The 15,856-nt window shown below is 40.5% G+C and overlaps 1 protein-coding gene across 1 annotated transcript; it reads left to right on the top strand.

Moving 5' to 3' along the window:
• The first annotated feature begins 6,385 nt into the window (after positions 1-6,385).
• LOC119658416 lies at positions 6,386-15,200 on the top strand. Its single transcript, XM_038065811.1, has 6 exons — positions 6,386-6,413; positions 6,470-6,503; positions 13,628-13,983; positions 14,042-14,210; positions 14,266-14,574; positions 14,639-15,200. Exons 3-6 carry the CDS (start codon positions 13,628-13,630, stop codon positions 15,056-15,058), a joined length of 1,254 nt encoding a protein of 417 aa, XP_037921739.1. The 5' UTR covers positions 6,386-6,413; positions 6,470-6,503; the 3' UTR covers positions 15,059-15,200.
• The last annotated feature ends 656 nt before the right edge of the window (positions 15,201-15,856 follow it).

Below are 15,856 nucleotides of genomic sequence, written 5' to 3'. Positions count from 1 at the left end.
GAATTTCAGTAGGGTTTTTTAGCAAATTTCTAAAAGTTAGTAATATACTATTAGTAAGTTTATTTGAGCAAATATCGAAATGGGACATATTTTGAGGCCTAGATTTTTTTTTCGGATTTTTAGCTTGGGCAGATTCCGAAAATGAGTCCTGTCTCACTTTAAGTGCGTACCTTTTTACTACTAACTAATGACAGTTTTGGAAAGTACTAATTGAGACCTTTCATTTGATACCCTGCACGACTATATCCGTTGAAAATTGTTGAATCTCCTCTGTGCATGTGACCCCCCCCCCCTTTAAACTCCATCTAAATTTATGCCACTCACTGTATGCGTGAGATTTCATAGTTCTGTCCACCAAATTTCGTTCGGATCGGTTTAGCCATTTTGGAGAAAAGTGCGTGTGACAGACAGACACAATGAATCGATTTCCTTTTCACTCCGAGCTCGGCATGACGTGCATCTGTTCCAAGTTTCCAAGAAAAAAATTATTTATTTCTCAAAAAAAAAAGAAAATATGTTGTAATATAATCAAATAATGAACATAATGTTAATATACCGGAATACTTTTAATTAATCACGAGATTTTTCCAGCGGGAAGTAAAACCAGCAAGGTAGGTAGATAACAAAAATATTTTTTTTTTTCGCTTCTTTTCTTTTCTGAGTCTTCCCACGCCGCACACGCGAATGGAAAAATGTCTCGCACTCACTCCGACCAGCAAATTCTCGGAAGCAACAAATGCGATATTCTCTGTATGCAACACAATCAATAGGAAAGGTGTCCCGCTGCTCCATGAAACTAAAACTTCAACACAAATCACTACGAGAACCTGAGGAAATTCACGGCATCAGCGGCAGCAAAACAAGTTCATCTCTGGCAAACGTTTTGTCATTCGTCAATCACGCCCTCCTAGCAGACTATGTTTCTTCGCTTTTCGTCCTGCGCATCATGCCCATGTACAAATTTTCCAAAACGACGTTTTAGAACCCATGTCTATAAATATAATATAAAGTGGAAACGATCGCCCATAGTCACACAATCGAAAACTATCCACCGATAACTCATAAAATAAATTCCCCGACTTTCCGACTACGCCTCCACGCCATCCACGGCACCCTCGCTCGCCAACCTTCTTCCACTCCTGTTCTTTTCCGCCCTTTATAGCCAGGAAGGATTGTTTTTTATTTTCGAAGGCGGACCGCAGACATATAAAAAGAACTTTTATTACCTGACGACTGCAACGAAATCCAAAAACTCCGCACTAAGCAAGCGTGTTCCTCCTTCTTACAGCAATCAAATCCAAAAGTTCCTCCCGAATTCGCACGTTTCCCAACTGTCCACCCACGAAACGGTCCCCATGCCGCTACGCTCGCCTTGAACTCCGATTAAACTCCGAGAGTTCATGTTGCAGCAACATACACATGCGGCTTTGGATGCGGCAATTCATTCCCTTCTGTCAAAATGAATTCGCCCGAACGCATTCAATAATATGCAATCTGCGGCCAAAATTAAGGTAATTGGACATTATAGAATGCATTATTTAAGCTAAATAATTCAAAACAATTGGGAAAACCGGAAGCTAGACGCTAGACGCTAGAAGCTACTTCTTTTATGAAGAAATTTGAGTGTGCATTTACCCCATTAATACGTAACACGTAATATATGCACATATTATGTCAAAATATCCACTTTTGAGTGATATTGACATTCAAAGTCTTGAATTTGCAAAGAAGCGATAGCTTGGACCTATTATAACTTTGCTAGTAATAGTGCGATTTTCACCAAGTCATGCTCTCTGTTGTAGTGAACATTGCTGCAAAATTTCGTGATTCTAGGATGAACTTAAGGGGGATTATGCAGCCAATTGCTGAAATTTATGGCAATGTACTATAATTAATTTTATTTGAACGGATATCGCTATGTAGGGTCTTTCGGAGCCTAGGCACCATATAGTGGCAGCTTCTTCATTTTTTTCAGATTTTTGGTTGGGTAATTTCTGAAAATGTGACCCTACTTCGGAAAGTACTAACCGAGATCTTTCATTTGGTATCCCTACATGACTATATTTGACGAAAAAAAATGTACTCCCTCGTTTTGCATGTATGGGGACCCCCTTATATTCGACGCAAAAGGATGTAACTCCCTGTATGCGTGAGCGTTCACAGTTTCCACCTTGCCACCAAATTTGGTGTCAATCGCAATATCCATCTCCGAGAAAAATTTGTGTGACGGACAGACAGACGGAAAGACAGACACAAGAACAGGCAGACAGACGGAGAAACAGACAGACAGATGAAGTGACGTCGAAAAGAGAAACTTGTACTGCTCTGAAGGAGCAATTCAAGTTGGAAGAACTTACCGAGGAGTCTGTTGTGGGTTTACGAAAAGCCTATGGCGGTACTCAAACGGCAACAATATGAGTACCAGCGGAGGCAGCGCAGAAGTTGTTGGCGGCCGGAAAAGTTAAGATTGGATAGGTTGTCTGCCGTTTAAGAGAACAAACTTCACTAAAGAGGTGCTTTAAATGCCTCATGTTTGGGCACTTCGCGAAAGTATGCACCAGCAACATTGATCGATCGGATCGATGAAAAATGTGAGGGGAGAAAAGCCATATTACCAGCCACTGCAGTAGGGATCCCAAACGCCTATTGTGCGAAGTAGAAGAGAGGCAGGATAATCGGCATATTGCCAGAAGGCGCTGCAATGTTAAAATAAGGTTTATTCGCTCAGGATTTACTTGAACACACCACGCTCGAATGTGGGATGGAAATTGCCATCATAAGTGAACCAGTATGAAAACCGTCACGGTGGCATATGGATTACAGATCCGACTGGTGGAGCAGGGATATGGGCTTGTGGTCGACAAGTCATACAATGTTCTGCAAGTCAGGCAGCTAGTGGCTTTGTGTGGGTAAAAATAAGTGGTGTATACAGCTGCTACGCCCCATCAAGTGTGACACTGTCTGAATTCGAGGAAATGCTTGATAATCTTGTTCTACTGGTGATTTCAACGCTTGGGCCTTACAGTGGGTTAGCAGAGAAGCAAATGCTAGGGGGCGCAGTTTATTAGAAGCTTTTACGCAGATGGCTGACGAAGGTGCTGTGAATACTTTTCAGAAAGGGAGGTCAGGTTCGATTGTAGGTCTGGTCTTTGTCAGCCGTGAGCTGGCGCGTCGTATGTTCTGGTGCTGAACGCTACACCCACAGCGATCGCTAGGCAATATTCTTTGTGTCGAGCCACAGGGCAAAGGGTCCAAAACCGAAGATCAAAACTACTGGTGGCTTGCCACCGAGCCAGAAGAGCGGCTCAGAGGCCGGTTCGCAGAGTCGATCAGGGGCAAAAAGAATGCACCTATAACGTAGTCCGCAAAAACCTCAAGCTCGCCATTCAGCGAAGCAAATGGAAATGCTTTAAGGAAGCGGACCTAAACTCGTGGGGCAGTGCTTATAGAATCGTGATGGGACGGTGCAGAGGCCGTTTATCTCCGCAGGTCACGTGTCCTATGCTCTTGTTGAAAATCATCCAGGGGCTATTCCCATAGCAAGACGAGGGCACCGACATATTCCAGTCACCTTTGAATGTGACGGCAATTCCGCCAGTCACCAAAGACGAGCTGCTGGAGATCTGTGGTAGAATAACATACAATAAAGCGTCAGGCGTGGGCGGAATACCGAATAAGGACCTTATGTTTACCCTGAAATCCAGGCCGACCTTTTTCGCTGAGTTGTTCGAAGCGTGCATGTCCAGCGGTATGGAAGTTGGTACTTCTGCCTAAGCCTGGTAAACCTCCAGGTGAACCATCCTCATACAGACTCATATGTCTTTTGGACACAGTGGGGAAAATTTTAGAGCGAGTAATGTATAATAGATTACACCCGATTGTTGGGAGCCAATGTGACCTTCCAGACCGACAGTATGGGTTCCGTAAAGATCAACCACTGATGCCACCAAATTGGTTACTGGCTTGGCTGATGATGCAATTCACGGAGGGTTAATACCAGAAAATATTGCGTGGTATTAATCCTGGACGTCAAAAATGCATTCAATTCGGCCAATTAGAATCTAATACGTAAATGCGTAGCAAAGGTTGCTATTCCCGCCTATCTCACTGCTACCCTAGATAGTTATTTAGCTGAAATTAGGCGCTTGTATGACACCGATAACGCACCCCAGGAGTACGTTGTTTCCGCGAGTGTCCTGGAGTGCTTCGTATTAGGCCCACTACTGTGGAACATCATGTATAACGATGTACTTAATCTTCCCCTTCCGGGGAAATCACGGCGGTGGGTTATGCTGGCTGTTGTCTCAAAGCATTTCGAAAATGCTGAGTTTTACTCAGGCGAGGCAATCAGTACTGTTAAAAGTTGGTTAGAGAACTCTGGTCTGGCACTTGCAAAGGAAAAAACAAATGCGGTCCTCATCACTAAGCGCCAGAAGATAAATTACGGAAATTACATTATCATTTCCAAGCCGACCATCAAATACTTGGGGGTGATGATAGACAGGAAGGTCAGCTATAGGCAACACGTGCAATATGTTTGCGATAAATCATCCATTGCAAGTATGGCCCTGGCAAGGATGATGCCGAACATGGGAGGGCCACGATATACCTCTAGGTTGCTTATAACCAGGTTGGTGACCTTAATCATGCTCTATGCGACCCTAATTTGGAGGGAGGTTTCGCGGATGTCAGTTAGCACTAAGAAACTGAGTGCAGTCTACAGGAGGACAGCCCTGAGGGTATGTTCTGCCTTCAGGACTGTCTGAGATGATGCAGCTTTCGACATCTCTGGAATGATTCCCATTAACATCTTGGCAGATGAGATGGCGAACATATACAATCCTAAGCCAATCTCTCCCTCATCGCAGATGTAAAACGCTCAGAGGGAGAAATCCATAAATAGATGGCAAGAGCGGTGGGAACGCTCGGGAATGAGTCGGTGAACCCACATGCTCATTTCTGCCATCAAGGTGTGGGTGGAGAGACGACACGGTGAGATCAATGATAATCTCACCCAGTTTTTCACGGCGCATGGAGGATATCTCCAATACCTGCACAGGTTTAAATTGGAGACCTCACCCGACTGTCCAGATTGCGATGGAGTCCCAGAGGACCCAGAGCATGTATTCTTCCACTGTCCGAGATTTGTGGAAGAGAGGAGGAATCTAGAGGAAGCTCTAGGAGAGTTGCTGGTACTAGAAAATCTGGCGCCGGAAATACTAGCACATCAGGAGAATTGGGATGCGGTCAACTGCATGATCGCATCTATCCAAACTAAACTGCGAAAGGCAGAGGGGAGGAGAAAATTGCAGTCACATGCGCCGCGTATAGAAGAAAGGTGACTAAGCTTGAATGAGCTGACTCCGCCTCTTGATGTAATACCTTATGGTGGTTTCGCGAGGCAGGGGGGGGGGGGGATTTTAATAAGGTTTTGTTTAACACAAAACCTTAAAAAGGCAAATGAGATTCCGCGCCCGTCTTTCTGCAACATTTTTCCTTTTATTTAACATTTATAGTAAGTGTTTTTGGTCAAATGAGTAATTAAACCAACAAATTCATGAGATAGGAGTTAGGCTAGTTGTAAGGAATACTGATTGAACATTGAAGCTTAAAGGACTCACAGACCGCAGGAGTAAATCGAATGTAACAGACAGACAAATAGTCATTGAATCGACTTTAATAAAGTTTTGTTTTGCATTAAAGCTTAGAAATAAATTTTAGTTTGCAGATATACCAAAATATTCACCGCGGCGAATTCAAATTCTACAGCATTAGCAGCTATATGAAGCACTTACATAAGCCTGTTAGAGGCTCTTCATTGCTCTGACTTGATTAAATTGATAACGCTCTATTTCAAGTGGAGCTTTATCAAATCTAACGGGTCACATATAAATAATACTCTTCTCTTAAGAATATATGTATGTATGTTTAAATATTTTAATATTTTTATGGATTGCTGGAACATCTTGTTTCACATTGGGGTCTTTTCCAACTAATAGACATACATTGATAAACATTCGTATCCAATCACATAGTAAAAGGAGCCCTCCATTCAAAAATTATAAAGCATTTACTATGTTAGTCTGTAAACAATCGGAAGCTTTCTTTTGAGTCGTGTCTATTGCAGTAATTGCATATAGTACTCATACGTTAAATACACATACTTAGATCTGCCAAGTACATAAATCCATTGGACTCATTCCACTCTTTATCAAGTGATGCAACCTTGACAATGGCATTACTGAATCGTTGAGACATGCACTTCCAAACACGTATCGGAACGTATGTCTACATGGATGTATGTATTCGTAAGTCCATCTATCAAATTTCTGATTACTGCCTTCATCGATGTTCACATTAGACAAAAGTTTGCTTCCAACGAGCTTACAACACAAATTATCTAAACAGCAAAAGTAAGCGCGAAATTAATTAAGTACAAATAACATTTAACATTAAAGTCTCTATTGAGGTTTATTATTGGAAGCTGGAACTACGATTGTATAGTGAGTAATGACTTTATCTACTGCATCAATACATTAGTAATTAAGTACCTTTCATTAGTAATTAATCCAATAAGTATGAAATGAACAATAGTGCCTGTACATGAACATCGTCGGTTTATAATAAACTAAATAATGGAAAGAAACTGTGCTAAGAAAACATACTTAACTGGATTGAACTAGACAAATTATATTAACATTTGCAAAGTCGCTACTCGACCCCTTTCGTTTATTGCAACCAAATGCTTGGAACACAACGTCAACTTTACTATGCAATACTCCATCAATTTAGACGCCGAATTGCTTGCAGTTTTATTCATTATTCATTATAATTTATTAATATATTCATCAATATCTATTAACACACGTTCAACTGATATAGTGCGATTGAAAGTTGGAAAGTCCCCACCTCCTAAAAATAAATTACAGAAGAACAGAAGAACTACTACTACGAAATAGCAGACAAAAAATGTGCGTTATAATATGCATTTACGTATATATATATGAATTATTCCTTGTTTGGAAACTTTAGATATTTTGAAGGAGGCATTGATAGAAAAAATGGGAAAAGTTAGCAAAATTATTCTACCCAATGAGCTAGATGGTCGGATATGCGCTACTTTCGGAATTAAGATATTTTTTATATAGAAAGGTCCTGTACCAAATTTATGAAAATCACAATTTTACCAATGTACCGCACCCATTCTAGTGTTCTATTTAAAGTTGGAACCGATTCAGCGGTTGACATTTTGTCATGATTAAAAACTACTTTTTTGGATGAGCTATCGCTTCAGGTTCATGTGATGTTATTTAGCAGCCATTCACTTTTCTATACTGTTGGGGTTGGCTGATTCAAGTTCCACTGTTCAATTTCTATATTTAATTCCTAAATATTTAATATAAAGAGACTATAATGTTGCATATATAGTAGTGAAACTAAAAGTGCAGATGTTGCATTTGAATCGATATTGTTCAGCAAATTCAGCGTAGTGACATGTGTGTTTGTTGCGCGTATACTTTAGCCTACGAAAAGGTAATATTGCCTTCGTTGCGGTCCACCATTAAGTTCAGTTTTAAAATAGTATTCTATCATTTTGCAAAAGCTTTCTTGTCCAGATTTTTAAGGTTTTGTATAGAACGACATCATATTAAAATTGATTCAAACTCTACATGTCTGTCTGCTCAGACTATCTTTCTGTTAATATTTACTTACCGTTGGCGGCTGCCATACGATTATGTCAGACTTGTTTTCAATGAAACCCCTTCGGTTACCCCGTGCTGCTACGATGCGGGGCAGAATCGGTTACTAACTGCATCAGCTTTGTTCCAAGTTATTCCTTCCTCATTAAGAATCCCCATCGTGAATGTGATGAAAAGATACGCGGTACCTTTCATGCCCTCTTATTAATTGTGTTAATGCATTGCGTTAGATGTGTAATTCTCCATGCCATTATTAAATTCCCTTTCAACTATCCTAACTCTTGATCCTTGGTGAACCCTCCCATCTTTTTTGCACTCCAGAATACATGCGGCTGTGCTATATTGGCCCATAGAAGCGTCAATCTTTGCCCATCAAGGCGTCGATGAATTCCACCTCTGCTATCACGCATGCTGCTCCCCCAGATTTTCTATGGTAGAGATGCGTATAACCTAATCTTTGTAGGTATGTTAATGCAAAATCATATTTCTTTTTGAAAAAAAAAAATGATATTAAAAAGTAATCACCTTTCATAATCATAATCGTTAAATATAATATTAAGTATTAACATTCGACAACCGACGTTACAAAATAATGACAATAATGACAAAATGTGATTTGGGGATCATGAGTGGCCGAATGCAACCAGCAGTCTCGAGCTGTCGATTTCAGGGTCATATAGTATTGTCCTGAGGCTGAGTGGTAAGAGCACAAGGCTCTCATACAGAAGGTCTCGATTCAAATCTCGCTGGTGACAGTGAGATTTATATCGTGATCTGACGTCAGATACCAGTCGATTCAGCTGTGAATGAGTACCTAGGTCAAATCAGGGGAATAATCCCGGGCGAGCGCAATGCTGACCACATTGCCTCCTATAGGGTATTGTGATTCTTTAGTGTATCGTTACGGTCTTGAATGAAGTGCTCTAACACAGTTCCAACACGCTTCAAGGCCCCTGATCCAATTGAATTATTGCGCTAACGACTATTATTATTATTATAATATTTCCTCTGCAGATTCTCCAAGACATGGTTTGTATGCTGCCTACAAACTTCTCTTAAGGCTGCAACTACAAGCAGTATTTACGGCGATGAAGGTTTAAAAGTCTACGCACAACTACGGTGGATTAGCGAGGTAATGCCTATAACTTCGGACATAATGCCCCGATCATTATGAATTTCGATGAGAATATTCTTGAGATAATTTGCTTAAAGAATATGAAATGAAAATTTTTTCGATTTCCGTGACCATCACGACTGCATATAACCCCTTAAACCAGGCAGGTCGTGATTGCATAGCTCTGTGACGAGAAGGTTCACTAAAATTCCGTCGCTAAACGGCGAAAATGCGAACACTGTCTGTCCACCTGTTATACGCACTTGTCTCAGTAAAAATTACACTTACTGATACGAAATTTGGTGAAGATATGAATCCCCCCGCATGCGGCAAATTTAATTTTCCACGTTGAATTTAAGGGGGCACACATACACGTAAAGGAGGAGTGCAATATTTCGTTACAGCCAGGTAGGATTTCAAATGAAAGAATTAGTACTTTTCGAAGCAAATGTTAGTTTCGACATTGGATACATAGGGGGGAGTGTGGACGTCTGAAAATGATCAATTACTATAAGGACCCGTTCTCAGAAACTACCCAACCGAAAAATCTAAAAAAAAGTTATGGTGGTTGGTGGACATGGTATCTAGCCCGCAAAACAACCTCCGTTGCGTGATCTGCTCAAATAAAGTTTAAATTTTTTTGTTATTTGGAGTAAAATGTTCAAATAGAAGAGGGAATCTGAAATGCGAATTTTGTGTTTAGTTAGTGATTTAATGCTTCTTCTTTTATTAGAAATGATTTGAGTAACATACCTTAAAAGGCAGAAAGCTATACAATTATAATCTAAACAGATATGTTACACAAAACGTACTTTAAGAAGAAAAATATACCAAGAACTGCGATTAGTATTGATAATTCCTCATCCTAAGTCTAGGGAAGCAAGCATGAGCGGTCAGTAATTCAGAATTGTCGGTGCTGAAAATTGTCACATAGCTGATACTCCGGCAAGTATTTCATCTGAGTCGATAATTCGGAATATTTCGCTTAAGGTCACTTTCCAGCTCTCCCGAAACCCAACAAGAAAATAAATTTAACGAAGTTGACAGTCAAGGTCTGTATAAGCTATCAGCTCCGTACCTACCGTCAAGTACGTAAAAATTAACATTTCATCTATCGTCACGTCTCTCTGTGTAACTATTGCGTAGACTGATACAATAAGTGCATGTTCAGGTTCAAGTAATGATGCATAGCCACTTGCTCTCGAACAAATCCTTCAATCCATGAAGCGATATAAGGCGGTCGTGGCCCTTGCATCCTCCGTGGAAGAACAAACCCAACCCACAGTGCCACCGTCGTATATACGAAGAATGTAAAAACATTAGATGGAAAAGTCAAAATAAAAGTTAGACAATAATAATAATCGTTGGTGGAACATTCTGAATGGATCAGGACCTTGCATGGTGTTAAAACATTTCATTAAAGACCGTAACAGTACACTAGGATTGAAGTACCCTGTAGGAGGCAATGTGATCAGTATTGCGTTCACCGGAGATTATTACCCTGATTTGACTCAGGTACTCATTCACAGCTGAGTCGACTGGTATCCGACGTCAAATTACGATACGAATCCCATTACCACCAGTGAGATTTAATCAAAAGCAAAAAAGTCAAAGTCATTTCAACGGAGTGAGAAATTTTCACGAAGGCTTGGAACTTCTGCTAGTGCTAGTTGCATATTGCAGTACAGAAAAAACATTAGCGGAAAACAATTCCAACTTGGTCTTAGTGTGATATAGCTGCTTTTACAGATTTTAGACTAGAGAGTCATAACCCTAGTAGGATTCCCTACAGCCAAAGCAGCATAAAGGACGTCATGGATGACAAGAAATAATAATTTCCGTAACAACCCTGACGGACTGGGCTTTGGCCCTCAAATTCCTCTGAAATATTTATGTTCTCGCAGCACGTGATATTTTGCGCCATCATATGTCGCTCTGACAATAGTTATTATTTTATCCGGAATGCTTCTCCCGCATAGAGAACGCCAGACACACTTTGCGTCCACGCTACTAAAACTGTTCTTGAAAGTAATGAAGAAAAGAAGAGGTTGAAGCGGATATCTAAATACAGCCCATTGTTCCAAATTGATCAGCAGCATACTGACATGGTCAATGGAGGAAGATACGGAGTGGAAATTAGTCTGTGCTTTGTACTTCAAGCACAATGAGGACTTTCTTGATACATTTCAGGATTATTTTAGCTATTATCTTCGCAATGGCAGAGGGCACGCGGATATCCCTATAATTGCCGGAATCTTCCCCTTTCCTCACTCTCTGGAAAAGGTCCCTGATTCTGAGAATTACCGTGTAGGTGGAAGTATCAGCTCCTTGGTTCACTGCATTGCTGGCCGAGATGATTTCTCTTCTATTTGAATGGACAGCCCGTATCCGGACGTTGCGGTAGCTAACGATTTCATCCACAAGGGGTGAAATTTTATCGTCAAGAACCGTGGTAAAGTGTCGCTTCCACCTCTTTAACTGTCCGTCATTGTGGATGAGTCGATTTTCCGTCCCATACACTGCACTGCACACTGCACTGCACACTGCACGCTCTTTCCTGATGCGGTATACAATTGTGAGATCATTGGTATCTGCGGCAGTTTCCCTGACCAGCGCAATAAAAAATTTCCTTTTGTCATGGCTTTCACTACACTGAACTTTCCGTCATTTTGCATGGTATGGAACTTTGAACGCGTCGTGTTTGCCATTACTCGCATCAACAAATATAATTTTAAATCTTTTCCGTTTAAGGATCCGTTCCATGATTCCGAAGTCAGCCAAATTTTGTGACACCCCTTCGGGACGTGGTCGACGACCTGGTTACCACCCGAGAAAAGAGCATTTTTGATGGTTCAATGATCAACGATATTCTCAGGCGGGTGCCATCCGATCAGCAAGATAGCTCTAACCTCTGTCGAACGACATTTAAGCGGCCGGTTTTAAACAATGTTAGCGAATTGCTTGGTATGTGCATCGGCAAGATAACGCTTAAATTGACCGCTGAACGCAAAGTGGTCAATCTAATTGCTCGTACGGTGATGGCCAGTTGACACAAAACTGACCTTATGGCAAACCATTTTCTAGAACAAAATGCCACTAATGACGGAGCAGTAGATGCTACTCCTCCGAAGCTCCTCCTTTTTCAGCTGATAGTGGATCAACTTTTAATTTTTTTAAAATTTCCGAAATCGTGCTAATTGCCGACGATAGGTATAGGAATCGCCGATTGCATATGATGGGCCATAGACGGGCCTACAACCGTTCGCCAAGATATCGATGAGGACCATGCCTGTTATCACACATGCAGCTTCGTCTGATGCTGTACGGTAAGCGCAAGACGTTGGTAATGCATCGATATGGAGCTGCGATTTTTCTTCTGTTTGCTTCTAGCTTTAATGGCGATGCCCAGACCAGAACTGCATAAAGTAAAATGGAGCTGACAACTCTCGAGATAAGGAGCCAACGGCTTTGCCTAGAGCCACCTACATTCAGTAACATTCTTGGCAACAATTTTGCAACCCCGTGAGCTTTGGTTTCTAAATTCTTAAGGTGGGGTTTGAATTAAAGTGATGGTTGTGAAAACATGATTTGATATTCTGATCTTTATCAACATTTGCTTCCTTCGCTTGGTAATCAAAAGAACTTCGGTTTTATGCTCGGCGAGCGTCAAACCATCGTCTATACCAAAGATCTTATTTAAAAAATTTCTTCGTTTGTGAGAACCTCGATCTTCTCAATATAGTCACTCCGATACCTTCTGCGAAGCCAATGATTTTCATTGCTTTTTGTAGTTGCAACTTGAAAATTCTGTCGTATATTATTATCCACAGGAGTAGACGGGAACTGATCCTTGTGAAACCCCGCAAGTTGTTCTATGCGTTTTTGGGCCATCGTTCGAATCATAGCTTCTCCTGGAGGAATTCGATAACTTTGCGCACTAGGTATTTGTGAGTGCCTAATTTAACTAAACCCGCAATTATTTTGCAGTATTGAAGGCATTCTTCACGTCTAAAGTAGGAATCACGCAAGATTTATTGGCCTCTACTGCTTCCTCAGCAATTCTCGTCACTGCATTTACAGTGAACCTGGTGTTTCCGAATCTCAACTGCCAATCTGAGAGGGCACCCTCCCTTTCTGTGATTGACACAAAATCATTGTAGATCACCCGTTCGAAAAATTTGCCAACGCCGTTTAATAGGTATATAGGTTTATAAGACAAAGGATCACCCAAAGTTTTTTTTTGGCTTCGTAATTAGGACAAGTTCCTGGTTTCTTCTGGTTCCTTTTCCGGGAAAATCCCTTCTTTGAGGCACGTCGCAAACGTTTCAGCGAAGAACCTTCAAACTGTTCTAACGACCACTACCAGAGCTTTATTCGGAATGACATCTAAGCCTGGGGCTTTATATTCAACAATCTTCTTCGCAGCTTCCAGGACTTCTTCAACGGTTACCTCGGGAGTTTCATTAGAATTTACCTGGACAGTAGGCAGGTTCGATCCATTGGAAACTTAAAGAAAGAGGATACTAATGATATCTCGCAGCAAATCAGGGTTGGTGATCGGCTGCGAGCGTTTACCCTTGATTTGGCAGTCATGCTTTGTATGCACCTTTCTTTGAACTTTGTTAAAGTTTTACTGACAACATTCATATTTAAATTATATATCCAATGTATTAATAATTAATACAATAGTTTATAACCAAACCAACAGATGTCACACTCCGCAAAATAATAAATTAACTCTGCAGCAAAAACCAGAAGAACCCAATGGGTCTTGTGCACTTTTTAATTAAATCAATAGCCACTTGTTTTCCAGATGTCTCAGGAGGCCAGCAAAGGGTTCATCGCCCCAGACTATTTGAATAAGAACTTTTTCAAAAGAAGTCTGGAAAATGGATTCGAAATTGACGAAGTTGAAATTGCTGATTTCAAAATAACATTGGGAACCCAACCCGGTGATAATTATACGAGTACAATTTACCGCGCCAGGATCATATACAACCATTTAAACTCGAAAAATAACGAAATATCCTTAATTATAAAAAGTATTCCAATAGACGACGCTCGCTCTGTCATCGAAGAGTTTGGAATATTGGATAAAGAAATAAAAGTCTACAAGGAACTATTGCCCAAGCTTTCCAAAATACTGGGAAATACTGCAGTAGCACCGAAGTAAGTATTCAATTGCTTCAGCAAACTCTTGTCGCTTATCCTTTATGTTTTGGAATAGGTGTTTTGATATTTTCACAGAGCCTCACCGCAACTTAGTATTTCAAGATATGAAAGCTCTAGGATATGTCACTGCTGATCGGGTGATTGGACTGGATGAGCAGCATTTGGAGGTAGCCTTGAAGAAAGTCGCCAAATTTCATGCTGCATCCATTCAACTTCTGAGGGAAGTAAATAAGCTCATTTATGCTGCAACCACGTTTTTTAAAACTTTTCCCGACGTAGGACCCAGCAATCGAGCAACATTATGATGGAGGAATTTTCACTGAAACTACAGTCTCAAATCCGATCTTTGAAACGGCTTTTAGCAAGAACATGAAATTAGGTGCCGATATATTGAGTAAAATCCCCGGATACGAACGATTTAGAGAAAAGCTCATGAAAATATATGAAAATTCTGCGAAAATCGCTTTGAAAATGGTTGAGCTTGACCCGGAAAATGATATCAAAGTATTGAATCACGGTGACTTATGGATCAATAACTTTCTTTTTAAATACGATGAACACACAAAACGACCAACAGACATAGTGTTCGTAAGTTTCAAACTTTTTAGACAATTTCAGTTTTTTTTTTTATTTCTGAATTACCCAAAACCAGGTCGACTACCAAGGAACTTTCTTCAATAGTCTGGGAATCGATTTGAATTACCTTTTCATAACGAGTGCCCAGGTGGATGTACTCAAACGGAAAGTGGAACTAGTTGAAAAATATTACTACCCCGTGTTTGTCGACACCCTGAAAAGTTTGCAAATCGAATCAATTCCAACGATCCAAGATGTCACAAAGCAGTTGTGGCAGCGGGAAATGTATAGCGTATTTTGTCTTTTTGGCATTTTGCCAATAGTAACAATTAATCGAGAGGAATCGAAAACAAATGATTTCACCCAATTTGTTGATAAGGAGAAAGCTCACCACAAGACGTTGGCGGGAATGTCCAGTAGACGATTCATAGAGACGATGAAATATATAATGGAGTATCTGGAAACCAAAATTGATGAAACAATAAGAAACTACTAAGTTATTACTTTCCCTCTTATTACTTGTTGTTTCCGTTCGGCATGCATATGTATGTGAAAAGTTAATTGAAAATGCGTTTATTATAAAATATTCTGTTGTAATAAAAGTGTATTTGGACCAAGATTTCAGAAAAAATATGTGGTTCTCGTTACCAAAAATTAAAAACATTCGTTTTTCAACTCAATGAACAATAATTTATTCGCCTCACCAACGGTAGCTTGCGATTTTCAATTTTTAACAACTCGTTAGGTTAGGTTATGACACACGTTATCTCCAAAGATTCTCTGCAGGATGTTCCACTTTTGCTCAGCCGCTGCCGATGATCGAAAGGTCGGATGACTAGAATCTGCTTCCCTTATCAGTGTTGGAGGAATGGTTGGTTGTAATGTCGAGGAATCTCCCGTACATTTCGAGGTAGGTGGAATATACTTTTATACCGCTTCTTTTCGTATATAGTCGGTACCTGCATTTAACAACAAGCCGGCTTCAGTCTTTCGGTTGATACGTTCACGCGAATAGTATATACCAAGTCAGATACCCATTGAATGTGGTCCTGTATACGGTTATGATAACGATTTCCATATTCTACAATCCCGCAGGAAAACATAGTTTGATTTTAGTAAATCGTTGCGTATAATACAAAATTAACATTTTTATTGATGTGCCATAGATACAGGTCGCAGTAGTTGCATACTTTCCCGAAGCTGATCAGCCAAATGAATCAGATTGCTGTTGTAACCATCGTTCGCAACAAAATCGCCCAGTATTCGAATGGTTGTGGTCAGCGCAAGATGCCTT

This window comes from Hermetia illucens, chromosome 5 (genome assembly GCF_905115235.1).
Source record: "Hermetia illucens chromosome 5, iHerIll2.2.curated.20191125, whole genome shotgun sequence".
Lineage (NCBI taxonomy): Eukaryota > Metazoa > Arthropoda > Insecta > Diptera > Stratiomyidae > Hermetia > Hermetia illucens.
The sequence above is the reverse complement of the archived record's forward strand: the minus strand, read 5'-3'. Positions and strand labels throughout refer to the sequence as shown.